This window comes from Emericellopsis atlantica (genome assembly GCF_019669845.1).
Source record: "Emericellopsis atlantica unplaced genomic scaffold F5Z01scaffold_24, whole genome shotgun sequence".
Classification (NCBI taxonomy): domain Eukaryota; kingdom Fungi; phylum Ascomycota; class Sordariomycetes; order Hypocreales; family Bionectriaceae; genus Emericellopsis; species Emericellopsis atlantica.
In genome coordinates, this window is record NW_025764726.1 from 212324 (window position 1) to 238747 (window position 26424).

The following is a 26424-nucleotide window of genomic DNA, read 5'->3' on the forward strand; positions in this document are numbered from 1 at the left end:
CCGTTCTCTTAGTGCGAGTTGGCGCCATTTCCTCGAGTGTGTTGGCGGACTTTGGGCGGATTTATTGGTAAGCCGCTCAATCGACAGTCGTCCGCCTCACACACTCTGGATTTGGCCTAAATACCTGAAGTAAATGAGGCCGAATGACAGGCAGTAAAGAAATCATGGTAAGCTCGCGGTTGCCTGCTAAATAGCGACATGGTCAAGCTTGTTGTAGGTAGGGCTGACGGGTCAGACCGTCAGAGCCTGTGTCCACCGATGAGCACATGGGTGCCCGTGGGTACGAAGAGTCTAAGATCATCAGTTCTGCGTTAAAGAGTGCCATCACAGTAGAGCAGGTGAAACGAGGAGGTCCAGCTGCGTTGAATGATATGATGTTCTTGACACGGGTACATGCGCGCAGTGACGCCCTACACTGCACCGGGTCTGCACATAGTACTACTATGGCAACTGCAGTATCCATGTCGATCTCCTTTGGCATGCCTTTTGAACTAGCGAATTTGTCGCCAGCAATGACTCCAGTCGATTCCAAGGTACCTGGTACCAACTGAAGTGCCCCTGTGCGAGACTTGTGTAACAGGCTGGGATGGCAGGTGCAATGGTCGTCGGCAGCGCCCAAGCTGACACGTTCCGCGGTGTGGTCCATCGACAGGCACATGGCAAGCACCTGCCTCTTCCTAGTGGTAAGACCCGGGAAAGGCTTTACTCCTGCCAGTTCGAGGCATGGAAGGCTTTGGACTGTCTAACACCTCCATCTGTTTACCTGGCATGTTGTTTTGCTACCCAGCTCTTTGATCATCATCAACACCTCCATCTTTACCAATGCAACAGCTCCTATTTGCCGCTTACCCAATACAGAGCTTCAAACCCACCGTTCGATCCATACTACTACAATGGTTGGCGCCGTCAGATCCCTTGACGAGGTCAAGGCTGATGCCCAACGTCAGTTGGAGGGTGAGATGCAGGCAGATGTGCCGCTCTCGCCCAAGCGACGCCCACAAAGCCTCAGAGAAGTTGGCATGGCGGCCCCGCCGCAACAGTCGGCTCATCGTGCCAGCGACCCCGGGGCAGACACGAGGCCAGTAGTCGCCAGACCGATTTCCTTCCTGAACATCTACCCCCAGACCCTGATCCTTCGCGGGAAGTATGTCATGGTGCAGCGCCCAGTCGGCGAGACGAACTCACTGGATTGCATATTTGAGCTGGACGCGCCTGCAGGGGAGTTGGACAGAGACCTGGGGCTCGTACTCATGAGGAAGAGAGGTCACCTTGATGCTGCCGCCGGCGCTGTTGTATACCGCTTACACCGCACCCCGGACAAAGAGGCGAGGAACTTCCTGATACCCCAGTACCGCGCCACCAAGGCCAGAGCCTGCCAAGAATTGTCGCTGAACTACGGGCGCATAAAGAGCATGTTTGGGAAACAATATTTCAAAGTTGTCCTTCGAGAACAAGTAGGCAAGACCTACACGGTCCGATCGCAAAAGATTCTCAGCACGGTGTACCCCGGCGACCCCAATGCGCCTCTCGAATGCCCCTAGAAACAGCATGAGGAAGACCTGGAAGACCGTATCATTGCTACAGAGCACTACATGGTCCCGGGCAATGCAGCAGAGCCACCACCTGATGGGAAGCTCGTGATACACCACCCTCTGACCGAGCAGGAGCGCGCTCAGCTCGTCGCAGTATGGATCTTGCGCATCTGGGCCGACCGGGCTGGCCGAATGACCGTGAGAAGGACCTGGATGGATTGGCTTCGGAAACTGACCGGCCAACCCACGCAAGCCCGCCAGGGCCGGGATGACCACAACGATGCCCAAAACCCCGTACAGCCAGCGCCATGACCAGCCTGGAAAAGAAGAGGCCAACGCCAGACCCGCGATGCTTCTCGGGTATTAGTGGTGGCCGGTTCGAGCGGACGGCACCAGGCACTGTGCGTTGCCAGTTCCAGGGCAGACGGAAGATAGAGGAGCCCATGCACAGCGTCTATGGCTGGGCAATTCTCCGCGTTCTTTCACACCAGCGATGTTTTAGATGGGTAGTTACCAGCGTCAATATATGTCCCACAGACTGATTCTGCCATCTTTGGCGCCCGCGGCCATCCAGTGTGTGCGTTTGGCCTGGTGAATACGTCTGTCCTTGACGCTTGTGCTGGTGCTGGTGAGGGCGGTGACACCACCTGATGCGTTCTTTGAGGGAGAAGATCCATCCTTCTCACTTGACTCGTTGGCATAGGGTGTCACATTGGCCATGGCCACCGTATAACAACCGACCTGATGCCACTTGAGAACAGCGAGCTCTTTCATGGTCTTGCACGAGTAGACGCGAACAGCCGCGTCCCAGCCCGCCGTCGCAAAGATACGGCCGTCAGAGCGAATTCTCAGCCCCTGCTGGCCCGAGTGCTTCGTGTTGACTGTCTGGATGGGATACTCCCACTCTTTCCACGTTGTCTTGGGAACATGGTTGGCGTTGTCGTCTTCGTCGACCACTTCCTCCACGACGCGGTGACTCGGGTCAAGATGCTGTACGATTGTCTCCTGCTGCGTTTCTGGGATGGGATGCTTGCCAACGACAGAGTCGGCGCTCGACGTGAGGAAGAAGGTGAGACTAGGGTGGATGTCGATGGACAGGATGGGCTGGGAGTGGGCCTGGGCGCGATAGGTGGTTGTCCACTCGCCGTTGATAAGACGATGGACGGATGCATAGCCGTTTTCGAAAGCGGCGATGAGGGTGAGTGTGGTGGAGAGGTGGAAGAGGGAGAGGGCCATTGTCATGCCGGCGTCTTTGGAGCCTTGAACGGTGTGGATGCGCTGCTGGCGTGGGAGAGACCAGATGTCGATCTACACTCGATCAGCATTCTGGTGTACGTCCTGACCGGCGGGGAAAACATACGGCGTCGGAGAGAATGGTGTTCGGGACGGCGATGAGGACCTCATCGGCAGAAGATATGGAAGGACCAGAGATAGTGGGCACGGCGGGACAGCTTGCAAAGGCGCAAAAGTTCATAGTGTTCACCTCGATGAGATGGAGGATCCATGGCTGGGGCCTTTCCACGCCTTCCTCAAGCGGCAGTGCCGTGCTCATGTTACTTTCGTCCTCGCGCGAGAGCTTCCACACAATGAGCTTGTGGTCTCGGCCATGTCTGGCCGTCGTCAGTACACATCCTTCGCGACTCTGCTAGGTAGCATACGTGATGATCTTGTCTGTGCCCCAGCCTCGGATGCCGAGGATGGCGCTCTCGTGGGCCCGCCATACAGCTCGCGGACGGAGAATCGTCAGATCCCACAGGACGACGAAACCGTCTGCGTCGCCGGTGAGGAGGCGCGTGGTGTCATGGTCGAGGAAGACGGAGGCGTGGACTTGGGATTTGTGCCCGCGTAATATCGATTTGGGAGCTGGCGGGGCCGACGAATCCATTTGGGTCCTAGAGTTCGAGCCAGATGGAAGTTTCAAACTCCTTCATTCAAATGGGATGTTTGTTGAAAATGAGCAAGATGAGAGCGCTGTATGGGAACGTGATGATGGAGCTAGATCGGTCACGTGACAGTGTTCTATGGGCGCCTCATGTCGCGAGTCGCGACTCTCACTCGAGCCGCAACACGGACGCGCGCCCAGTACAGGTTTGTACAAATCTATAGCTGTTTGATCTCCCTCTGGGCCATGGCATCCATCACTGGTTCTGCTGGAAATTCATGCTGTACCCACCCGTCTTCTCGTCCTTGACCATCTTGAAGTTCTCCGTGCTCATGCCAAAGGGCCTCAGAATGCCATTGCCCAACTCCTTGAGTTTTCCCCACATCTCACCCATCTCCTGTTCCTGCGCCACCTTGATGCGGGGCTCGAGGTCGCGCAGCTGCGTCTTGACCGTGCGCAGATCCGACGGCGTGAGAAAGGTGGTCGGCAGCGTGAGGAGCGTGTTGTAGTCCGACTGCGCGGACGACAGTGAGTGCCACGTCGGCGGATCGGTGTTGTAGTACGCCCTCGCGCGGCGGAGCAGACTCTTGATGCGTATCCGGAGAATGTCCCTCTCGACAGCGTCCTGGATGGGCGCCGCCGTCTCAGCACCCGAGCTCACAATCTCCTCATCTGCTTCGTCTTCTTCCTGTGACTTTGCCTTTCTCTCCTGCTCCAAGCTGACTTCAAATTCTTTGAGCTCATCGAGAGCATTGGAGGCACTCCTTATGGCGTCTTTCCATTCTTCTAGTTTGAGATTGCATGCGGCTATGTTGGAGTATAGGACTGCACGGGGAAAGCGTGTCTTCTTGGGTAGCGGTGCGAGGGCGGAGAGGTATGTGTTTAGAGCGTCCTGAAAACTGGAAGCTGTGAAGAGGGTTGTCGCTTCTGATTTCAATGTGTTTGATTCTTCGAGGGCGGCCTGTTTTGTGTGAGTACGGTGTGCGCCAAGGGGGTAGTTGCTCAGTGAGTGAGTGATGCATACAGCTTCTTGCTCTGGTGTGAGGGCCACCTCGATGACTTCGTCTTCCTCGTGACCTGTGCGTTCTTTTCTGTCCGTCTCCTTTTGTGGCTTCGTGTCGTGTGCGTCCATCGCGGAGTCTCTTTGTGCCGTGCTATCTACGTTGCGAGGTACGAGTCACGACGGTGAAAGCGCGATGAATGTCACGTTGGAAAATACGCGTGGGGACAGGGGCGCCAGCAAATGACGTAGGGAGAGCTTGAAAGGGGCGCAGCGCAACGACGCGTACTGAGTTCCTCAAATGGGGGCGCTTCTCAGAATGGAAAAGAGAAGAGGACTATGTATCTGCTGAGAACTGGTGGGCAATGTTATTCGCATTGGCAATCTGAGGTTCGCGATGGGAAACCGAGATCGCCATGACGGTATCGATAAGGCTGCCTGCAAGGTGATAAGATAAGGCACTGCCCCTCCATTGGCCTCCGGACATCGCTCTCGGCAACAAGACAGCTTTACTTGAGTGAGATCAGGAGCTCCTCGATTTCATGATGCCCAAGAGTACCTGGAGTATGCATGGCATTTCCCACTGCTGTAAATAACTGTAAATAACTGTAAATAGCGGTTTGGACTAAAGGATCATCTAGCGCCCAACCTAATTCCTGTGGCGCTACTTTTTGGCGGCCAGGAGGGGTCCCTGAACAAAAGACAAACCCCACCGGCAACCTCCGTTCGGACATGTCACATGCGCCCCGCGCTTCTATATTCCTACGTACTGCGAAGTGCGAACCAAAACTTATACTATACATAGACCAACCACTGCATAGTCTCACATATCCTCAGCAGCCATCACCATGGCACCGCAGCAAGAGTAGGCAGTCCCTCCACCAGGGATCCTCGTGACCTCGCCCCTAACATAGACAGGTTTCCCCCCGTGCGCGCCTGTCTCTTCGACATGGACGGCCTCCTCCTCGACACCGAAGACCTCTACACCAAAGCCGTCAACATCATCCTCGACAAGTACGCCCGCGAACCGCTCCCCTGGTCCATCAAGGCCAAACTCCAGGGCCGCCCGGGCCCCGCCTCGGTCCAGATCTTCCACGACTGGGCCAAGCTGCCCATCAGCCAGGAGGATTACGTCGCCCAGAACCAAGCCCTCCAAAATGAGCTCTTCCCCTCGGCGGGCCCTCTCCCCGGCGTCGTCGAACTGCTGCGCGACCTCGGCCGGACAAAGGACGTGCAGGACAAGCAGAAGAGGGTGCACATTGCGCTGGCGACGAGCTCACACAAGGGCAACTTTGAGCTCAAGACGGGTCATCTCCAGGATCTGTTCTCCGTGTTCCCCTCGCATCGTCGGGTCCTAGGCGATGATACCCGTCTCCAGCCCGGACGCGGCAAACCCCTCCCGGACATCTTCCTGTTGGCGCTCAAGACGATCAACGACTCGCTCGACCCTGAGGAGAAGCCCATCGCGCCCGAGGAATGTCTCGTCTTTGAGGACTCTGTCCCCGGTGTCGAGGCTGGGCGTCGCGCGGGCATGCGTGTCATCTGGGTCCCGCATGTCGAGCTGAAGAAGCTGTATAACGGGCGCGAGGGCGAGATTCTCGCGGGTCGCATGGCCGAGGCCGGCGAGGTGGACATGCACCAGGTTGGGGAGATTGATGACGGGTGGGGTGAGCACATGTCTTCGTTGGAGAACTTCCCTTATGGGAGGTATGGGATGGAGATCCCGGGTGTGAATGCTGCTATGTCGTGATGATGAGCGTGATGGCGCGTAGACAGATTAGACGAGCCAACATTGGGAATATAGAAGCTAGACCATCCTTCTGCACATTAAAGGAGGACACGACTTTTTAAGCATGCGTGAGACAATATTCCTCAGTCAGGAAGCATGATTGATCAGACATGTAGATACAATAAGTAAGATTCATCTCAGTCATGGTAACTTATCACCTCGCTCACAGGTAATCCTCAAATGCCTCCCTCACGTACAGGATATCACCCTCCTCGCCATTCATCCGGTTCCACAGCGCCTGCATATCATCGCCATCCAAGTCCCTCTCATCAAGGCTACCCTCAGGAACAGCCGCCAGCTCGGCCGCGGCCGTCTCCCGCTCCAGCTGCACGTGCAGGAAGACGCCGGTCCTCTTGCCACTAAAGAGCGCGTGCGGGACGTTGGTCACATTGTCGGCGTTGGCGTCGCCAATGGCGTATACGCCGGGGATATTCGTCTGCAGACCCTTGGTGGGATCCGCGGCGAGGCGGCCACCATCCAGACGCACGCCCATCTTCTCACCCACGTCTGACTGCTGCTCGTCACCGTAGCCCGTGAGAAAGGCGCTGCGCTCCACCGTGGTGCCGTCGTCGAGGTGCACGCGGAACAGGTCAGCCTCCGGGTACGTGGGCAGACTGGGATCACCAGGTGTGGCAGTTTGGAGACGCTCCACCCGGGTGATTGTCTGGTTGTACACAGCGACGTTCTTGAGCTTGAGGTAGTCCTCCCACCGGGGCATCGCCTTGTCTGCCAGCAAGCGCGTCGCGGGCGTATCGGTGCCGTTGACAAAGGCGACGACGTCCTTGTTCAGGGTCTGCATCTCGCGGACCAAACCGGGAATCGAGTTCAGGTCGTCGATCAGGCCGAGCTGCTGGTCCTTGTGCTCGTGGCCATCGCACCAAGGGCACCAGAAGATACCGTTGCCCCAGTTCTCCTTGATGCCAGGCGTGTCTGGGAGCAGGTCCCGCAGGCCGGTTGCGAGGACAATCTTCCGTGCTGTCATGGCCGTGGAGGATCCCTCCGTTTTGACGGAGAAGTACGTGTTGTTCTCTCGGGGCTCGATGTCAGAGACTGTGCCGTTGGTCCAGGAGACAGTGTCATAGTAGGAGAGTTGCTCGCGCGCAGCCCAGCGGTAGTAGGCAGGTGTGACGCCATCATAGCCGAGCACGTCGTGCATGTGTCTCGTGGGCTGGTTGCGGTACTCTCCCGAGTCAATGAGGAGGACGTTCCTCCTGACGCGAGCCAAGGCACTCAGGGCAGCCAGACCAGCCGGTCCGCCACCGACGATGATGGCGTCGTATTGCGCGGTCTGCCATCCGTCTTGGGTAGCCGCATCCTTGACAGGAGCTGGAGCTGGAGCAGCCCAAGCCTGAGAGGCGAGGGAGAGGAAGGGGACAAGACTGGCAGGGCGCATGGTGGCTGGGAGCGACTTCCTCTGTTGACTCTGGTCTCAAAGAAGGCTGAGAGTGAGATGAATTGTGCTCGTGTTGCTCGAGAGAAGAGCGATCGAATCTCAGGACCTGTTCGCCCTTTAATACATCTGGTCATCGTGCACCTCCCTGGGGTCACATCGCGTCTCCTCTCCCAGGCGGCGATCCTCATGAAGGAAGTGAGACATTTGTATGCTTGATCTCAGGCGGCTGAGCCCGTGTCCGTCCAAAAACCAAGGCCTCGTCGGTACTCAAAAGATCGAGCGACAAGCACGAGCAGGACGCATTGGCGTGTATCTCCGAGCTGAGACGTGGCACGGCGCGTGCACTGCATGTGCCGTCTGGTCAAATGTCATATGACGGGATGTGAAGCTGTGATTGATGTTCTGCGCATGATTGAGACAGACTCTGAGCCTGTGTTACCTCTGGTGATGCTCGCCGCTGTTCTGCTCTGCGCGAGTGAGCGATGAGTGACGACAGCTCGTGTGAGACATGCAGGCGGACGCGTCGAGCCGGTAGTTGGAGATGAGGATCTTCGATAATCACTACCGTATAAAGCGGGGATTTGTCCGGATGTCGCGAGATTCGTGCTTGTAAGCAGCTGAAAGGTGCATGCATCGTTCGATCAATGACTCGTCCTATGAGACTGTTGAGAAATGAGTCACGGACTGGAGTTCAAATGGCACATTATGTTGGCGGTAAGTTGAGTTTGGCTGTGAGCTTGTGGGATGAGGAATGTGCGCGTCTATACAGAAGACTACAAAAGCTAACCCCAAACCCGCCATTGACAAAGTCATAATGTCTGAAATTACAAAAAAGAAATTCGGCCAAATATTTCAAAAGCATTTATATGTTTCAATTGGCTCAAAAGCATCCATCAAGTGGCCCCTAGATGCGTTTACTCAAGCTGTTTGGAGCCCTACAGGGTAGCTGGCTAACGCTCTTGCGTACTATGGAAAGGCAGCTCAGAGGTGAGCCTCGGGCAACACCACAAGACAATATGAAGATAAAGTCTCTGTTCAATCCTAAAATGCCAAAGTGATATTGAAACTGTCGGGCTGAGCATCTCCCTAACGATCCCTGGGCGACGCAACCTAACAGCAGTTCCTTGAGCTACAATATCCATTAGCGCGGCTTACACCAGACAGTACCGAATCCTATCCCAGACTCAGAACACAGGTCACAAAAGCTTCACTGGGCATTCCACCAAAGCCTCAAATGGCAGAATTGTGTCAGTCAGCCTGCAAGCTAAAGTCTGACAAGGTGCTCTCACAGCCATCTGTGCTTTAGCAGCACTTCTGGCCGCAGTTGTCGTAGCAGGTATCCCAGCAGATGTCACAAATCTGGGGGGCGGCCTCGGGTGCTGGCGCAGCAAAGGCACCTCCAACGAGGAAGGCGGCGGCCGTGGCGACGATAGTGGTGAACCTCATGATGCTGTCACCGAGGGAGTCAGTCCATAGTATCATGAAACAAGGGGCAAGGCCAAACCATACAAATGTTTTGTGTAGACGTGGTCGTTGCGAGATAAGAGGAAGCTTGAGATCAAAGGCGAGATAGTTTGGAGAGTAGAAACGAGAACTGGAGCTGGAAAGTGATCGGCTTTATATAGATCACCAGCATCACTTCCCCTCAACTCCTTCTTTGCATCGAGAGCCACTCACAGTTCCCTCGCCACATCTCCTCAATCCTTTGAAGGTAATTGAACCCCCGACTCGGCTTTGATACAATATTCTTCGCTGTATATTGTGCAGACCCGGGGAAGCTCCGCCGCGGAACTGGACATGTAGAAGTTAGACCACCCCCGACAGCCAGAAACCTCCGGATATACGTCCACCAGAACGCAGTACTTCTGCAAGTAAGAATCCCCAAATGGAAAGGCGTGCCACGGCAGATCCCTATGAAGTAGTAATATTCAACGCTACCCCGGTTTCTATGCAGCACTCCCGGTCTAGTGTCCCATTCACGCATCTGCCATCGCAAGGATGCGGGGGTCGGCATACCCATGTCTCCAAGTTAGATCCTGCAGGTATCTCTGATTGTAAGCACACAGCTACGTCTATACTTGCAAGAAGAGTGAATGTATGTGAATGCAAGGTAATCCTTTGACCATGGATGCGGATGACAAAGCTACAGCAGGGGGTCAAGAAGGATCAACGGGTCACACACTCACGCAGTGTTGGCCATCTAGTACTGGCCCGGTTAAAGCTTCCAGTCTATCTCTACGTCTAGGGGGATGAGAACCCGTGACTCTTGATTCAGGTTCTATGAATTCTTCCGGAGGAAGTACACCGTCGAGTCGTTTGCGTCCCCTGGAATGTTCAGAGAAAAGCGCCACAACTCGGCCGCACCGGGTAATAGTCAATCACGATTTGTCGAATTCGTGGCCTAAAACAATCAGTCGAAGTCTTCGTGCAGGTAGCAAAAGGGGCGATAGCTGTCTACGGAGGGACTGCAAAGTACCATGGGGTACATGTACCCTCCAATATCATGGGTAGAAGGTCCAACTGTTTGAGTGAATGATACCATCGCCCCAAGCAATCCACGATACATCAGTCACGACTTGTAATGATATGCCACGAGCGCTATATTCACAGGCAAGACAACAAGAGTGAGTGGACCTGATGCTTTCCGACATTTCTGGCAAAACAAGTCCCGACTCTACTTCAATCATCCGACGCTGGCACAGCCTCGTCCTCAGCGATGAATTGGGCGATGGGCCTATATCTCCATCGTTGGAAGGTCGGTACGCCTCCGTCAAGACACTCCACACCACTGCCCGCTCCATTGCAGGTAGCATACGCACCGAGAAGACTTCCAACAAACGAGCCATTGCCACCGCTGACCAAGGCGGAGGACGCAGTCCCAATGGTGATGGGTTTCTTGCACCCCTGGGAGGCAGCAAGGCGATAGATCTCGGGATCCTCGGCATAGATGTGCAGTCTGACTGGCGCGTCTGTCCAGTCTTCAGGTACGGGCACGATCTTTGGCTCGGGTGCCTCACCGGTACCAGTGGCACGGAACCGGAGAGAGAGCCCGGAGTCGAGGAGCACAAGACCAATGTCAATGTGGTTGACCTGCGTGAGGAAGACTGTGACACCGGCTTCTTGACCGACCTCCTTGGGTGAGAATGAGACGTCAACGCTGAAGTGGAATAGGGTGTGTGTTTGACGTCTTCCGATGAAGGACAGTCCACGCTGGCCCGACAGCTCGATCTGGGTCGTGCTAAAGGGAATACCGGTCAGATTGTTGCGGCTGGGAACAATCTCCAAACCGGCATCCGTGGTGCTGAAGCTTCCCTCGCGCGGCACGCGCCAGTAGACAAAGTGCTTGGGGATAGCAGAGTCAGCGTTGAAGTCGTAGGCGTCCGGGTCATCATTGAAAGGCCCGTCTCCTGGAACGTCGCGCGTCTCTTCAGGAAGAGGCCATCCGGACATCTCCCCACGGACAGGCTGGAGGACGGGCCATTCGCCCTCCTGCCAAGTGGCCGGGAAGAGCACAGCTTCACGACCCATGGGGTAGTACTTGTACTCTGGACCGGACCGTGTCGCGAGGGAGAGGCCCCACCAGTTGCCATCAGTGTCTGTGAAGAGGTCACCGTGGCCGACGGTCTGGAAGTATTCATCGGTGCCACGGTTCGTCAGGATAGGGTTGTTCTCGTAAGCCTCATATGGACCCCAAATGTCCTTGGCGCGAGCGATGGTGATGGCGTGGTCCGTCGCAGTACCGCCCTCAGCAATCATCACATAGTACCATCCGTCTCGTTTGTAAATGTGTGGACCTGGATCTGGTGAGCATGGCGTAGTGAGTATCATTCATCTCCTTGCGTACCTTCAGGCCAGACACCGCCGGTTCCATTCCAAATAGACACCGGAGGCTGGCTGAGCTCTCCTGTCTCAAGATCAAACTCCTGGAGAAGAATACCCTGAGTAGCGACGTAGACCTTGCCGTCATCGTCCCAAAAGAGGTCGGGGTCGATGCGATCCGTAGCGAATCTGACAGGATCGCTCCAGGTCTCATCGCTGAAAGGGTCTGTCGTGCGGAAGACCACGCCAATGATGCCGCCAGGGACGCCGAGGTATTCGCAGATAACAAAGAACTCCCCGTCGTGATGCCGGATGGTGGCCGCGTACATGCCCTGCTGCTGCTCATCGGTATCCCAGCTCACGCCCGGCAGTTGAGCCTCGCGATTCCAGGCATGGCTGATGAGCCGCCAGTTGATGAGATCTTTGGACGCGTATATCGGAAGGCCGGGGAAAGAGATGAAGGTTGAGGTGACACAGTAAAAGGTGTCGTCCACGCGCGTACAAGATGGGTCAGAGTGCCAACCAGGAAGGACGGGGTTGTAGTAGGTGGAATTGTCAGCCTCAGCAGCGCAAAGTCGTGCGCCAATAGAGGCCAGTAGCCCCAGGCTGAGATTGAGCAGCTTCATCGTGGCTTCTTGGCTTTTCAAGGAGCCCAGGTCAAAGCTCAGCTTTGCTATGAGCCCATTATGGCGGAGGAATAACTTATATACGGACTCACCTACACCGTTTGTCCCCACATTGTCTCAATGGGGCTCGAACTTCAACCCCAGGTTCATGTTGTTTAGCCAGCAGTTTTGAACGGGAAAATGCCGTTCTTTTTCACCCCTGTCCCGACTCCCTTGGTCCCTATTAGTCCGGCTAGACAAGATCTCCATTTCAACGCATTCGACAAAGGATGATCATGGCATGCTTCCCCGCACGGTACGCAATATGTCCCGTTTTGCAATGGAACAATTTGCGGAGACAGCGAGGTATAGGCTAAAATGTCATCTCTCCAAGTCCTGTGATACTGCCACCGGCGTCGTGGAGGTCTTATTCCTGGAGTAATCTTCTGGAGATGGAAGCTGGAAAGTCTCAAGCGCCGTATAATACGAAGATTGCGTGAGGACTCGAGACGACCGCCAACTCAGACGTATCTAGAATAGCGGAAATATTAGATTTTATCTTCGTTCAAGATCCGGCCCTCGATAGCGCCACGAATGATCAGTCAACGGCTTACTTTCACCCTTAGTCGCATAGAAGCTCCGCAGATGTTTGCTATAAGGAGGTCAGCACGACACGGGGCTCAAATTGCGAGTCCTTCATCAATGCTGACGACGAATCATTGCGTGAAGGCATCGTTAGTCTGGTCCAGGGCCACACGCGGTTAATTGAATAGGAAGAGGGCAAATTCGAGGAGGAGGAGGAGACGCCAATGAACCTCGGGGATTGGGTCAAGAATGCAGATGCCGGACGATGAAACCACCCCTTATATATATAGAAACCTGCATGATATCTGTACCGAGCATTGTTATATACTTTAGAGGCAAAGTCAACGTGCTGGCTTCGGTATTGAAAAGCGTTGTTCCGGAGAATCGCTCCCAGTCTAGAATCTGACCACGACAAAAGTCCTGCCACTAATGCAACCTGAGGATATTGTTCCGACATGGGGCTCTCAAAGCACCACAGCTTCGGTCAACTCCTTATCTCAACCAGCGTCGGGATGGCCACGGGCCAACAGTAGGGCTGGCAAAAGTACCGCTCCAAAGTCCAGACTCCAGTCGACCTTTTAGCTGCACATCCCAGCAGACTCGACTTGAATCATCTTTCATCGCTGTCCAATTCCTTCTCCTGTACACGCGCTAGATGATCACTTCATGATCTGGATATCATCAGATTCCCCAGGATGCCCTGCCCAGTGAGTGTCGATCGCTCTTTTGGCCCAGCGATCAAGGGGTGTCGGTCAGATTTCGACTTCACTCTGCTTTTTGAGGAGACTATACTTGGCATTGTCCCGTCAACATGCTTCCTGCTCGCCGCCACCTTCAATTTGGCCGTCCTGTGGCGGCGGCCTGCTCTTGTTAGTCGGAGTCGACTATATTAGTTCAAAATTGTGTGTACCCTCAAAGGTCGATCTCATCATGAGAATTAACACCATGCGCTTAGATCGCAGCATCCATCCTCACTATTATCCATCTCGCCATACTTGTGTGGCAAGGGCTGCAGAGCGAACAGCGTACGACGAGTTCTCTCGCTGCCTCTGCTTTGAGCTTGGGGGCCGCCCTTCTTCTGGGGCCTTTGACTGCATGTCAACACTTGAAATCGCGTCAGCACTCATCGCTGATTCCTACTTATCTTTTTATGTCCATCTTATGTGGTGTAGTCAGAACACGTACGCTGTTTTTGATGAAAGACGAGGTACCTGCTGCCTTGCTTTCTACCAGCTGTTCGACAAGGCTTGTCCAACTCATCTTGGAATGTCGATCCAAATCAGGAGATCTCCACGAGAATACAACCACGGCAAAAGATGATCTTGCGTCTCCTGTGAGCAGGTTGTTCTTTTGGTGGTTCAATTCCCTCTTTCGACACGGCTACAGGAAAACTTTTATGGCCGCCGACCTACGCCCAATCAGCCCTGTGCTCTACAGCCTCAGTTTGTCCTCGATGTTCGACTCCATCTCATGGAACAGAAAAGGTAATATCCCGCCAATTCTTATGGGATTTTCTGGGATGGGCTCGCAGCTGCGAAGATAAAGGCACTGACAAAACATGCAGCTTATGTACGCAACAGCCACGCCATCTCAACCATGAAATGTCTAGACTGGCTATCTTTCACTCCAGTCCTTCCGAGACTCCTCTTGTCGGGCTTCACATTCTCCCAATTCTTTCTCGTTCAGTCTGTGCTGCGCTACCTTGATTCAGACGACGACACGTCCGTTACAGCGAGCCACGGGTACGGACTCATTGGAGCCTGTGTCTTGGTTTATACAGGAATCGCGGTACGAAAATTCCCCTGGGATGAACTTGTCCTCGCCTTGCCCTGAATGGATTGCTAATCTTTTCCAAGATTTCAAGCAGCTGGTATTGGCGCGAGGTCTACCGGTCTGCGGCCATGGTGCGCGGCGGCCTGGTCATTGCGATTTTCGAAAAGGTCCTTCGCCTTCGTGAAGACAGCAGTATCGAAGCACAAGCCAATACCCTAATGGCTTCGGATGTGCAAAGAGTAGTCTCTGGGACCAAATACCTTCATGAGATTTGGGCCGGGCTCCTAGAGGCGGCTATCGCAACCTACCTCTTACAGCAACTCATGGGCCTGTCGTCTCTCGCCATGCTCGGACTCGCTCTAGGTCTGTATTCTCGCAATAATTTAAACTCAGTTGAAATTTGCTAATTCATGTTATTGAACACAGCCTGTGGATCTCTCTCTACGCTCGTGGCGAAGAAGATCGGAGCCCATCAGCAAGGATGGCTCCAGGCAATGGAGATACGAATTGGTGCCACCAAGAACGTCTTGGACTCAATCAAAGCAGTCAAAATGTGTGGCGCAGAAAGCAGTTTGAGCGATCTCATTGTTCAGCTACGTAACGCTGAAATCAAGGCAGCCAGGCCTTTTCGACTTCTCCTGACGGCCTCTGTTGTTTTGTGTAAGTGGTATCCTCGCCGCGTAAACCAGTGATTGACAAATTAGCCTACGGAACCTTGATCCTCTACCCTTTGCTCGTATTTGCCGCCTATATCCGCCTGAGTGGAGGCGTAAACGAGCATTTCAATCCGGTCACCATGTTCTCCTCCTTGGTTCTGATATCACTGCTGGGCAATCCCTTAGTCCACCTGTTCCAGGCCTTGCCAGCCCTCGGCTCAGCACGAGGGTGCTTTGCAAGAATCCAAGCATTCCTGGGAATTGGCGAAAGGTCAGGTATTGAACAGTACGGCTCCTCGACAGTCACCGGTCCTGTATCGGCAAAGGAGGGGGAGGCCAATCGGGCTCCCATAGAGCACGACGTCGTTATTTCCCTTGATAATGCCAAATTCGGCTGGTCACACGCGCAGTCCTTTCTCCAAGACCTCTCCCTGCAAGTCAAAAGAGCACAATTTGTTGCTATCACTGGGCGTGTCGGGTCTGGCAAGTCATTCCTGCTCAAATCGCTGGTTGGGGAGACGGAGAAACTGTCTGGTTCCATTGTGGTGCCCCGTGGTGACATTGGGTATTGCAGCCAAGTCCCATGGGTAGAGAACTTGTCTGCAGAGAAGGCATGGTCAGAATATGATACTCGAGGATCTGAGTGGCTCAAACGGGTTCGTGAAGTGTGCTGCTTGGATGATCTCGTTGCTCTCCCCGATTAAAGCACTGGAACGATAGGTACAGGTGGTGTACGACTGAGCGGCGGACAACGACAACGACTGGTACGTGGAAATCCTAGGGAGAGCATGCCCTATTGTATCCTCTTTCTCTTGAGTTGACAATGCTTTTAGGCCCTGGCTCGGACGATCAGCTTAGGGAAGCCCATTGTCATACTAGACGATGTGCTCAGTTCTCTCGATCGATCAACCCGACAGAAAATATCGCAGAGACTGTTAGGTCGAAGTGGCCTGCTGAGGGAGACAGCGACGACGGTCATCGTCACTACTCATGAAAGTAAGGACAACGGAGACTGACAGTGTGTCATCGGCTAACAGCATGCGCAGGGTCAATAGCTGAGCTGGCCGACGTTGTGTATAACATCAGCGATGATGGTCTGTTCACGATGTGTCATCGAAGTATCTGAACACATACATTGCGCCGGAAGCAACAAGTCAGCAGAACACCAGACTCGGAGATGAGCCGGTGCCCGATGAGATTCAACCAACGCAATTGACGGTCATGGAAGGCCCCTTTACTCTCCGCCTCACGTACATGTACGCTAGCCAACATGATGCGATCCGTTCCAGCTACCTCATGTTCCGAATCGTGCCCAGCTCGGCACATGCACTTCACTCCGATCTACTTCGTATTTCTCTCGGGGCACCATTCGCCATCATCAGCTGTATCTACACGGGGAGTCTGCTCAACCGATTCAACCAGGACCTGATGTTGGTAGACACGTTCCTGCCACTCGATTTTTTCAACACGTGTGCAGAACTGTTCACCGCCGTCTTCCAAATGATCTTGATTGCCATGGTCACCTATCCGGCGCTGAGCGTGCTGCCTGTGCTCTTTGTCGTTCTTTACATTGTGCAACGGATCTACCTCAGAACGTCGAAACAGCTTCGCCTTCTTGACCTGGGGTGGAAAGCCTATCTGCACACCAAGTTTGGCGAAACAGCAGGAGGGCTATCGACAATCCGAGCCAACGGATGGGTCGACCCGGTGCGGCACAAATTCATGGAGAAGCTCGACCGATCCCAGGAACCATTCTACCTGCTTTTCATTGCCCAGCAATGGCTGCAGCTTGTCCTCAACCTGATTGTGGCTGGCCTTGCCACTGTCGTCGCTGGGATCGCTATTTCGCTCACGGGCAAAATCACGACCGGAGCCGTTGGTGTCGCTTTTGTCAACGCCGCCACCCTTGGCGAGACCTTGGCCAATTTCATCGTGTCCTGGACCTCGCTAGAGACATCCCTTGGAGCCATCGCGCGTATCTGGACCTTTGAAAAGAACACCCCGCAGGAGAGCGCGCCGCCGCTACAGGGCCAAGTGTCTGATAACTGGCCTAGCTCTGGTCGGCTCTCGTTCGACAATGTCTGGGCTACTTATGATCATAGCACACCTGAGCCGACTTGGACGCTCCAAGGAGTCAGCTTTTCTGTGCAGCCTGGGGAGCACGTTGCCCTTTGCGGCTCCACGGGCTCGGGAAAACCCTCATTGCTCCTTTCACTTAGGGGCATGATTCCTGTGCCCGTGGGAAGCATTACCGTTGATGATGCTGACATTGCCGTGCTTCTTATGCCGAGGCTGCGCAGTCGTTTTCATGTGGTGTGTCAAGACACTTTTTCCGAGCCCAACAGCACGTTTCGCCATCACCTAGATCCTGAGGGCATATTTTCGGATGCGGAGCTGGAGGAGATGCTCAAGAAGTGTCGCCTATGGAAGAAGTTGTGTGAATGTGGAGGATTGGACAGTGCACGGGCCGACAACACCTTCTCGTCGGGAGAAGCTCAACTCCTAGCCCTCGCTCGAATTTTTCTCCACATCAGCCGTGATCCTAAAGGCGTCATTCTTTTGGATGAAGCAACAAGCAGGTCAGTTAGTTACATTTCCCCTTTTGGCACAGAGACAGACTGGCACGACAAAAGCCTCGAAGCGGATACTTCAGCGCACGTGGAGAAGCTCATTGCTACTCTCCTTCGGGGGGTGACAGTAGTCTCAGTTCTACATCGGCTGGAGGCTGCAGCAGAGTACGACAAGGCCGTGGTGCTCGATCATGGCAGATTGGTTGGTTTTGGGAGGTATAAGGACGTGGAGGAAAGCTGTGCTTTGTTCAAGTTGACCGCACATGCAGGCTGATTTTTTTAGACCAGTACCCAGTACTCAGGACGTTTGCAGCGTTGTGCTCCAGCCTTCTGGTGATCTAGGTCCATACATTGGTCCTTCCACGGCCTGACCTAACAGTACATGTACCACATATATGGCTGCCAGCTGAAAGAGCCAGTGGCGGATGCTCCGTCGACAGAAACCGCATTCCTACTGCCATATATATGTATCCTAGAACGTTTAGAATTCGGGGGTCATATCACAGACAGCTCGATTGCCAAGGGCGGTGATCAATGATGAGAATCATCCGCCGGATCTTGACGAGTGGCCTGTTGAATAAAAGCCTAAAAGGCATACCGACGGTTTCTCATTACAAGGCTACATAGCAGCTGCCTTTGTCAGGTGATACAGAGAGTATGGGGACACAATGGAGCAAGAAAGCAAGAAATAGTCACTTTGTGCTTGCATGGAAGCACGACTTGATATCTGATGGGACTAACCATGGTTGAAATGGTACTTCACTCCATGCATCAACCCTCTCAATCCACTTAATCAAGACCAAGGTTGATAAAGTCCTTAACAAGCCCCAAGGTTGAGAGGGTCAATTGGGAGGCAACCACTCGTGATGCCAATAGCTCCAGCTTGTTGCCCATAGTGGTTGTAGACATACATCTGGCTGGCCGCAGTGCCACCAGGTCCACCCCATCTGGGGGTGTTCAAGACGGCGGTTTCGATGCCCTCTTGGCATTGCAGCAAGTCCCTTGGACCAGTCTCTTTGCAGTCAATGTCGCGATTCGCCGCAAAGGTAACAGAACCTGGGAAAAGGCTGACAACCCCCTGGTGGCAACTACCAATACTTTAGTATGCGTCCTGGCTCGTCGCGGGACATGAGAGTGTATACGTACCCGTCATTCACCAGTGCGTTGCAGTAGTCAGTGACCTTATCCCTCGAGAAGGTCGGCGCAAGCCCGTTGCAGGTTGCGGCGCATTTCTGAAGAACAAAGGGATCTTCCGGCCAGCCCCAGTCAGCGGCAGCCAAAGGAGCAAAGACGGCGGAGGCGGTCGCGAGGATCGTGGAGTAGCGCATGTTGGACTGAAGAAGCGACGGGCTCAGAGGTGCTGAATGAACTTTCATGCTCAGGGACTGGGTGATATTTATTCTATTGGGTTCCGATATGCGGACTACCAAGTGGAGGTTTTCTGCTGACCGTCGGGAAGGATGAAGAAAGAGATCGAGATTGATACTCTTGACCATACCGCTATCACATGGCCCGCACTCAGCTCTGAGATGACTTTTACTGCAGAATGGAACTATGCATAGCCGTGATATCCGTACCAAGCCCTTCGAATCATGGAGTGACGTCGCTTATGGGGTAAAGCTTCCGTGTATTGTAGTTATGGAACCCTCCGAGTACTTAAGCTCGGAAGGTTAACTTAGCGGCTCAAGTGGGCCACTAGGCTTTTTCCGAAAGATTGATCTATCATAAGTAGTAAGCACTGTGGGGTGGCGGGTGTCACTGGAGGTTTAGCCCCTGGTTCTCCTCAAGTAAACAGAAAAAAGCCTACGAGTGCGTTGTCGATGTCTGCCGCTTATTTCGTTCTCTGCCAACTCCACTCGAGTTTCCTTTTCCCTCCACGACAAGTTGGATAAATCGATCACTCTCGAGCGCGTGAAAGTCGCAGCTGCCACTCTCTTGGCGGCGAGCGTCTTGCTCTTTTCATGAAAAGGGGTTTGGGAAGATAGCGCCGGGTCCTCCTTAGTAGGCGTGGCAGCCGGCAGTCTATGAGTAGTACTCGTGTGGTTATAGGACGTTGTACTTGTCAACCCAGGTTCTGTTTTGAAATGAATTAAGTAAAACACTAGGCACGATTGGGAGGCAATACGGATAGTCTGATGGTGCAGTCGCCGTGGAAATGTGCCACAGAACAACCTTTTTTTCCCGCTTGTCCGTGCCGTCAAGTGTCTCGGTCCCAATCGTAGGCCGTACATCCTCCGACAATACTCTTTAACACAGATGCTACATGAAATACGGATCCTCCCTCCGCATCCTCTCTTTCATGAGCTTTGTTTGGAAAACTAAGAGCAAACTCTGGAGGTCGTTGTGGTTGGCGGACAGTTCTAGGGTAGGCATTGTGCACGCTGCGCTTGTGTTGCGAAAAGGGAGATGATTGGTGGCTGCTTCATATTGCTGTGTCACGTGGGAGCCAAGATCGGTACGAGTACATTCAGGTCACTCAGCAGGACCTGACTGAATCAATATCACAACAATCTAGCGGCGCCGACAGATCAGCGGCGCAAGATCAAGAACTGTGAAAGCAGGAATTATGCTTATTTGCTTGGGAAATGTCTAAAATAACTAGCACTAGACTACGGCGTGCCACCGGGTGCCCCCACTCCGGCCCGCGCCGAGAAATGGAGAACACGAGCACGTTACACACGGCGCCGGGCGGGGCTTCGTGTGACTTGACTCCGCCTCCTTAATCAACTGGTACCAACGCCACTTTCAAGCTCTTATTCTCATCAATCCACCTTCAAACAATCAACCTCGATTCTATCACTTGAAAGACTCCAATGTCCAGTGTCCGACAAATTCTCAACATGGACGAAAGCGCACCCCTGCGTCAGATTGAATCCACAGACTCCACACCTTGGAAGACGTCAGCAGACGAGGAAGAGGTCGAGCCAACAATACTCACAATGCATGACGACCACATTTCACAGGACGGAGAACCGTTATACAGTATCAGCCGAAGCCTCACAGCACTGAAACAGGAGCGATCATCGATCCGCCTCGAGCGTGTAGACTCTACTCCCGAAGGGGAGACGAATATTTCCGAGTCGTCCAACACCTCCAAATCCCTCATCTTTTATCTCGTCCACCCTCTCAACTCGCACTATCGGACCGACAAACCAGCCTATTTCGCGACATGCGCGGAAGAATCCGGCCTCGGCAACATTGAGCTGGAAATTGAGAAGAAAGGGCTATCGAAAACGAAATACAAGGTTCAACTCAGCCCCGGCCGCAGTGCGTCCAGCGATCCGCTCTTTCATAGCGACCCAACAACTGCCCTAACCGCAAAGACCAACTTCGTCAGCGGCAAATATTTCTGGAGCGACTCTCAGGGGAAGAAGATTGCGCAGGAGGAATTGACGACTGATAACAAGCACCAGCTCAAGATCATACAGACAATGCAGACTAGTTTCAGAGACGCTGTAGTGGCTGCATGGTGTTTGAGGGTATGGTCAGAAGTCGGCGAGAGTCGTCAGACGAAAACAGACCGTAAGCCTTCGTGATTGTGTATCGAAGAATAGTACTCACTTCACTCATAGATCTAGAGCGAATGACGCCAGCAGAAGGATTGTCAGGAATGGGAATGAAATTGTCAAAGAGGACAGGAGGGCTGTCTGCACTTGGGGGAGCCGGCGGCGGCTGTTAATAGATCTACTAAGTGGTACCTCTGAATTCAGACCTCGGGCTTATCTTCAGCAATTCTATGGAAAGGTTGCAATTGCTAGATACCTAATCCCGACAATAGCAATCGAGGACGCCCCCGGGCCGACTTCAATTATCTGGCCTGCGGCATGGACGCTAGCTATTTTTCATATCCCTGGTGTGCCAGCCCACGTCTAAATGTTTTCAATTTTGTGTATAATAATAATAACAACCATAGATAAAGTGCGGCTGTTTTTGTTGCGGACATCCATTGAAAATTAGAACACACTCCTCCAAGGTCCGCGGAGCCAGACCGTGTGGGACACATTTAGTCGCGGTATATTAAAGTAAAGTAGAAGTAGAATTAAGATAGAAGTATTAGAGAAGTTTCTCGGCTATCATCCTAGTTCTGAGTATCTTCTTCGCAGCCTGTGACGCCGATGGCTCATGTACATGCATTCTGCGTCGCCTACATGGCACTTCAGCCCTCGCCTCCTGCATATCAGATTTGCCACGTCACCGAAGCTGGTATAGACACAGAGGAAGGTAGATTGCGCAGAATCAGCTTTCCTCCACAGCCAGGACCTTGTTGTCGTGGTTGACAGCGATCTTGGCACGTTGCAGGGACGCCTTGACAGGGCGAGGGGCAGCAAAGATCTCATCGAGCTCCTCAAGCGTGCGTCCCTTTGTCTCGGGCAGGAAGAAGTAGAAGACGACTGTCTGGACGGCACACCAGCCGAGGAAGACAAAGTACGTCTTCCATCCGATCTGCGCGAGGCTGATGGGCCAGGCGAACTGGTTCAGCAAGCCAGCGGCGTTGACCGAAAGATTGGAGAAGGCCATGCCCTTGGCACGCAGCTCAAAGGAGAGAACCTCGACAGGGTACAGGGCTTGCAGAGGCGTGATGCCGACGGAGTATACAGCGCCAAAGATGAAGATCATGGCGATGACAGCCCGGGCCGCGTCCTTGTTATCACCACCCGAGTTGTTGTATATACCGGCAGCCGAACTGACGCCAACCCAGCAGATGCAGGCGGCTGACATGGAGAAGAGCATCAAGGGGCGGCGGCCAAAGCGATCAACGAAAGCGGCACCAAACAGGGCGAAACAGAACTGGAAGCAGGCGTAGCCGAGGTTGATACGAGCCTTGGTACCATCGCCCGTGTATCCGACGGTGTCCAGGACGGCGGGGAGGAAGTACGTCAAGGCACCATTGCCGGCCCATTGGGCGAAGATGGCGAAGACGCAGTTGCAAGCGACGCGATAGCGAGATGATGGGGAGTCGAAGAGCTTCCGGTAGTCCCACCAACGCTTGTCTGAACCCTCGAGATTGAGATGAGACTCGTACTCTTGGAGCTGGAGCTGCACCCAGGGAGACTGTTCGTTACCCAAGCCATGCCACTTTGTGAGAATGGCGCGGGCCTTGTCGCGCTTGTTGTTGACGTAGCACCACCGAGGCGACTCGGGGATCAGAAACGCGCCGATGCAGATCAAGCCAGAGAACGGAGGGTCACGCCCACGAAGAAGCGCCGGGTCACGATCCGTGCGCGTCAATCGTGCAGGAGACGGACGCGAGGCGTATTGTGACGGTGGCATTCCGCGTGGGAATTGCAGGTGAACCGGAAGGCGGCCCAGTGTTCCTGAGGCGAGATACCAACATTGAAGTTGATCGTCCGAATCGAGGGCGAAAGCGTGGGCATAGTGGTGTGTCCTGTCTCCTGTCTGCATCTGACGACCCATAGAAAGGAGACTGCTGTCGAGAAAAGGGCAGAGATGAGACCGCGCCGTCGGCTCCAATGCAATGTTCAGCGCCTATTCCCTGTTGCAGCTACGGCTGGAGCTAGCCGATCTACCTTGAGAACATTCAACAGCCCCTCGAGCGAATTCATGTTTCCCCATTGTCCAGCTTGCCCGCCACCGGTCGAGCCGTGGACAATCAGGGCATCTGAAAAGACTCGCGAGCTGATACTCGCAGTCGTGAGCCGCTTCGCGTCTCCAACCCCCGAGTGTGTGGAGAACCGCAGCCGCAAGCCGTCTGCAGCCTTCATGTTCTTCAGCCAACAATGGCGTGACATACGATATGACTCCCTCAGCCCCCAAATCGAAGAGAGCAATATCTTATCTGGACTAGGTATCTCCATGGAGTCTGCCATTCAAGTTTGCCGTGTTATCCGCGCTGCTCTTGGACCTGGCTCGAGAGCCTTTGCGAGCTCGACTACGGGCCGTCACCCACGAGTGGCGCCTAGCCGTCAAGCCTCAAAATAAATGAAAGCGCATCGAGACTCGTCATGGATGCTTGGGGCAGTACGACAACCGAAGGTGTGATAAGGTGCCCACTATCTTTGTCATTTCCACACATATCCCAACCCAGATCCCGCTCTCGGACGAGGACGGGTTTGGGGGGTTGGATGTGAAAGATGAACATAATGATTTACCGTGGAAGCTGCTCCTGAACCCCTTTCTTCCCGTCGGTAGCGCTGCAGCCAATACAGCAGAAGGAAGAGTACACTTTGTCTTCCCCAAAGGAGCACGGCGATACTTGGATCTCGAACTTGAACTATTCGCGTGCCCATTTGGAGACCATACAGGAGCTGATTATCCTGGATGGCATGTATCTTCATCAAATCCAGCGGCCGGACCCTGCAAGATTTCATCGTAGGAGCGATACTTATACTTTCCTCACGTTCAAGAGACTCTTGTTTCATGTTGTTACAAAATATGGAGGACATGCTTCAGTCTTGTCACAGACGAGGTAATTATTAGGTTTGGAGCTGTCTGGCTATTGTTCCGCGTCTGCGAATTCTCCAAGCACATGTGGTGAGTTTTGGGAACGCCAAGCACTGCCTCTTTAAATGGTATCCTGCACTTTGGTAACGCAAGGCTACGCTTGACCCTGGTTTTGCTGCATGGAGCGTGAGATCGCATGGGCAACTGAGATACGCGAATCGCGACGTAAGAAACGCTCTGATAGGAGCCAAGGCTTTCTGCCAAGAGTTCTTCCTCATCTTGACGCAATACTTTTTGCACGTACAATTTCCCTTGTTTGTCAAAGAAGATGAAAACATTAGACAACAGTTCAGTGCAGCGTTTTGACGATAAATTTACACATATCAGAACGAAGGAACACAGCCGTTCTCTATCAGGGTCTCGCTTCACTGTCGACCATTTTCAAGTTCTCATCTACGCTGCACGCCCGCAACTCATTTGCAATCATCATGGCCAACTCAAAGGACAGTAACGCAGCACGTACCACCGTGGTATCGAGCCGAAATTCTAGCCTCCGCAGCGGGTTCCATCTTCGTATCGCTTGTCTTGTGGCTGCTGAGGCGTTTGTTTGGCTCTGCCTCTACCTCTACTTTGGCCGAGACGGTTCACCACCTACATTTGATTTTTGGTGGTGGCTCATAATCCAAGGCTTTGCATTTGGCACTGCAGATATCATGCAATTGTATATCTCGAGAAGGTCATAAATAAAAGGGCTGAGATATTGAGTTTCGGAAATCCAGAAGATTTAGTAAATGTGTTCATGCGTTGCATACGTGGACCGTATCGTATTGGATTTCCGGTATTACTATAGGGTTGTCATTACGGACGTCTAACTTTCCTAGTGTGGCTAAGCTTATTGAATTAAAGCTGACGCGAGTGGGAGCGAATGGTAATACTTCGGAGTATGCGTTGGTTACTTTTAGAAATCTTCAGAGGCAGTGACGACTCAATAACTTAGACCTCTCTAAACCAATGTCTGCTGGGAGCCGTCACGCCCGCCAGTCCTTATATAATCAGAATGGCGTCGGAATTCAACGACAATGAGTTATTAACTTATAGCGACGCCTAGCTAGTTCAATTCATCGATACGCTACCTTACCAGCCAAAGCACCGCTACATTACGCTTCTTTCTCAGCTTTATGTGTCAAAATCCTATCGGGATATCGAGGCCGAAGATGCAATACAAGCTCTAGACTTTGCAGCTAGTCTCGGCATACCTGTCCCACGCATTAGACGCATCGTTCGTGTTGAGGAAGTGGTGCATTGCGTTATGGATCGGGTACCTGGATTCCCGCTTGATGCGTAATGGCCAAGACTCGGCTAGATTACCAGTATTCGACTAGCCTTTCAGATGCGTGGCATTGTCAAGCGGTTGCAATCCATCACCTCAAACCTGGCTAGATCACTTGTAACTGGGGAGTGTAGGTCTTTCTATCTTGAAGATAGTTTCGGGTTACCTCCTAAAGCCAGCAGAGAGCAGATTGACGCTTTCATTAACTTTTGGGCTAACTATATCTTAATAGGACGTGAATTAAAGAAAACCATCATGGAGGATTCGGTCTGCCCTGATGTAAAAGTCTCGACACACACTCCGCTGGTTTTCGTGCATCATGATCTGGCACCTCGCAACATCATCCTAGATCCCAACGGTCGTTTATGGCTCATTGACTAGGACCTCGCAGGCTTCTATCCCAGATTATTTGAGTATGCCAGCATGCATAATTTTCACAGCTCAGCATGGGACAGGTTCGCAATCTGGCGCTGGAAGCTTTTCACATTCGTTGCAGGAGGACTGTTTCACAAGGAGGCTCGCTGGCTAGAGATCGCGAGATGGCAATTCACGCGCTCTCAATATGCTCGACGGTTCAACGTGAAGGCTAAAGACTACGCTAGTGTCGCTAGTAGGCCGGACACTGAATGACCAGTACGGATGCACTTCATGTTTCACGGGTGGAAAGTCATAACCCAGGGCGGTTGGGCCTATTCAAGTGTTCTGACACATACATCAGGCCCAAGTATCACCAAGTTGGGGATGGCCGCAGCTGCGTCATGACTGGTGTGAGAGCCGCAGCGATGGATGACTGGAGGATCATGGCGCATCCTGAAGACCGAGTAATACTTGGGGCTGGTAGGAGAAACGGGCCGAGAGTAAAGTTATCTTACACTAGTTGCTTTGACTCTCACGCTGTTGCAATAATTCGGTCTGAAGCATAGATAACGGGTTACAAATAGGACTTGTACTCGGTCCTGGCGTATCGCTGGCCCCTGTTCTGTTTTGGTGTTGTCTGTCCTTCAGGGTCGGACGTGGCGATCACGACGTCCATTGGCCGCACGCACGAGCACATGACTTATAAATCCAGTCCGTAGAAAATGATTTTT

General features: G+C 53.3%; 12 protein-coding genes across 12 annotated transcripts; 6 read left to right on the forward strand and 6 right to left on the reverse strand.

The window, feature by feature from the left end:
* Window positions 1-266: 266 nt before the first annotated feature.
* F5Z01DRAFT_691427 (uncharacterized protein) lies at window positions 267-2126 on the forward strand (the record flags this gene model as incomplete). The annotated part of the gene is made up of 4 exons (XM_046266154.1): window positions 267-533; window positions 581-683; window positions 832-1499; window positions 1542-2126. 4 exons carry the CDS (start codon window positions 267-269, stop codon window positions 1842-1844), a joined length of 1341 nt encoding a protein of 446 aa, XP_046115812.1. The 3' UTR covers window positions 1845-2126.
* Window positions 1797-3490, reverse strand: F5Z01DRAFT_256607 (WD40-repeat-containing domain protein). The gene is made up of 3 exons (XM_046258540.1): window positions 3191-3490; window positions 2893-3142; window positions 1797-2840 (listed from the first exon to the last, which is right to left on the reverse strand). Exons 1-3 carry the CDS (start codon window positions 3415-3417, stop codon window positions 2052-2054), a joined length of 1266 nt encoding a protein of 421 aa, XP_046115813.1. The 5' UTR covers window positions 3418-3490; the 3' UTR covers window positions 1797-2051.
* F5Z01DRAFT_662364 (uncharacterized protein) lies at window positions 3474-4788 on the reverse strand. The gene is made up of 2 exons (XM_046263942.1): window positions 4439-4788; window positions 3474-4375 (listed from the first exon to the last, which is right to left on the reverse strand). Exons 1-2 carry the CDS (start codon window positions 4544-4546, stop codon window positions 3671-3673), a joined length of 813 nt encoding a protein of 270 aa, XP_046115814.1. The 5' UTR covers window positions 4547-4788; the 3' UTR covers window positions 3474-3670.
* F5Z01DRAFT_662366 (HAD-like domain-containing protein) lies at window positions 4789-6334 on the forward strand. The gene is made up of 2 exons (XM_046263943.1): window positions 4789-5279; window positions 5333-6334. Exons 1-2 carry the CDS (start codon window positions 5263-5265, stop codon window positions 6162-6164), a joined length of 849 nt encoding a protein of 282 aa, XP_046115815.1. The 5' UTR covers window positions 4789-5262; the 3' UTR covers window positions 6165-6334.
* F5Z01DRAFT_256577 (sulphydryl oxidase) lies at window positions 6287-7777 on the reverse strand. The gene has a single exon (XM_046258538.1). The coding sequence runs from the start codon at window positions 7594-7596 to the stop codon at window positions 6367-6369; it is 1230 nt and encodes a 409-aa protein (XP_046115816.1). The 5' UTR covers window positions 7597-7777; the 3' UTR covers window positions 6287-6366.
* Window positions 7778-10143: 2366 nt separating this feature from the next.
* On the reverse strand, window positions 10144-12043 carry F5Z01DRAFT_727710 (glycoside hydrolase family 43 protein; the record flags this gene model as incomplete). The annotated part of the gene is made up of 2 exons (XM_046266671.1): window positions 10144-11390; window positions 11441-12043. Coding segments are annotated over 2 exons (1718 nt in total), but the record flags the coding sequence as incomplete, so codon positions are not given.
* Window positions 12044-14201: 2158 nt separating this feature from the next.
* On the forward strand, window positions 14202-17878 carry F5Z01DRAFT_691435 (P-loop containing nucleoside triphosphate hydrolase protein; the record flags this gene model as incomplete). The annotated part of the gene is made up of 7 exons (XM_046266155.1): window positions 14202-14393; window positions 14462-14741; window positions 14805-15038; window positions 15068-15690; window positions 15868-16030; window positions 16081-16128; window positions 16182-17878. 7 exons carry the CDS (start codon window positions 14202-14204, stop codon window positions 17876-17878), a joined length of 3237 nt encoding a protein of 1078 aa, XP_046115818.1.
* Window positions 17879-18421: 543 nt separating this feature from the next.
* On the reverse strand, window positions 18422-18932 carry F5Z01DRAFT_738767 (uncharacterized protein; the record flags this gene model as incomplete). Its single annotated transcript, XM_046266822.1, has 2 exons — window positions 18422-18692; window positions 18751-18932. The coding sequence occupies 2 exons, from the start codon at window positions 18930-18932 to the stop codon at window positions 18422-18424; spliced, it is 453 nt and encodes a 150-aa protein (XP_046115819.1).
* Window positions 18933-20444: 1512 nt separating this feature from the next.
* On the forward strand, window positions 20445-21140 carry F5Z01DRAFT_676472 (uncharacterized protein; the record flags this gene model as incomplete). The annotated part of the gene is made up of 1 exon (XM_046265258.1): window positions 20445-21140. The coding sequence occupies one exon, from the start codon at window positions 20445-20447 to the stop codon at window positions 21138-21140; it is 696 nt and encodes a 231-aa protein (XP_046115820.1).
* Window positions 21141-21840: 700 nt separating this feature from the next.
* F5Z01DRAFT_612642 (general substrate transporter) lies at window positions 21841-22782 on the reverse strand (the record flags this gene model as incomplete). The annotated part of the gene is made up of 1 exon (XM_046260784.1): window positions 21841-22782. A coding segment is annotated over one exon (942 nt), but the record flags the coding sequence as incomplete, so codon positions are not given.
* Window positions 22783-24210: 1428 nt separating this feature from the next.
* F5Z01DRAFT_662373 (uncharacterized protein) lies at window positions 24211-24872 on the forward strand. Its single transcript, XM_046263944.1, has one exon. It carries the CDS (start codon window positions 24495-24497, stop codon window positions 24747-24749), a length of 255 nt encoding a protein of 84 aa, XP_046115822.1. The 5' UTR covers window positions 24211-24494; the 3' UTR covers window positions 24750-24872.
* Window positions 24873-25003: 131 nt separating this feature from the next.
* F5Z01DRAFT_744648 (ankyrin repeat protein) lies at window positions 25004-25966 on the forward strand (the record flags this gene model as incomplete). The annotated part of the gene is made up of 3 exons (XM_046266920.1): window positions 25004-25347; window positions 25378-25697; window positions 25728-25966. Exons 1-3 carry the CDS (start codon window positions 25316-25318, stop codon window positions 25964-25966), a joined length of 591 nt encoding a protein of 196 aa, XP_046115823.1. The 5' UTR covers window positions 25004-25315.
* Between the last annotated feature and the right edge of the window lie 458 nt (window positions 25967-26424).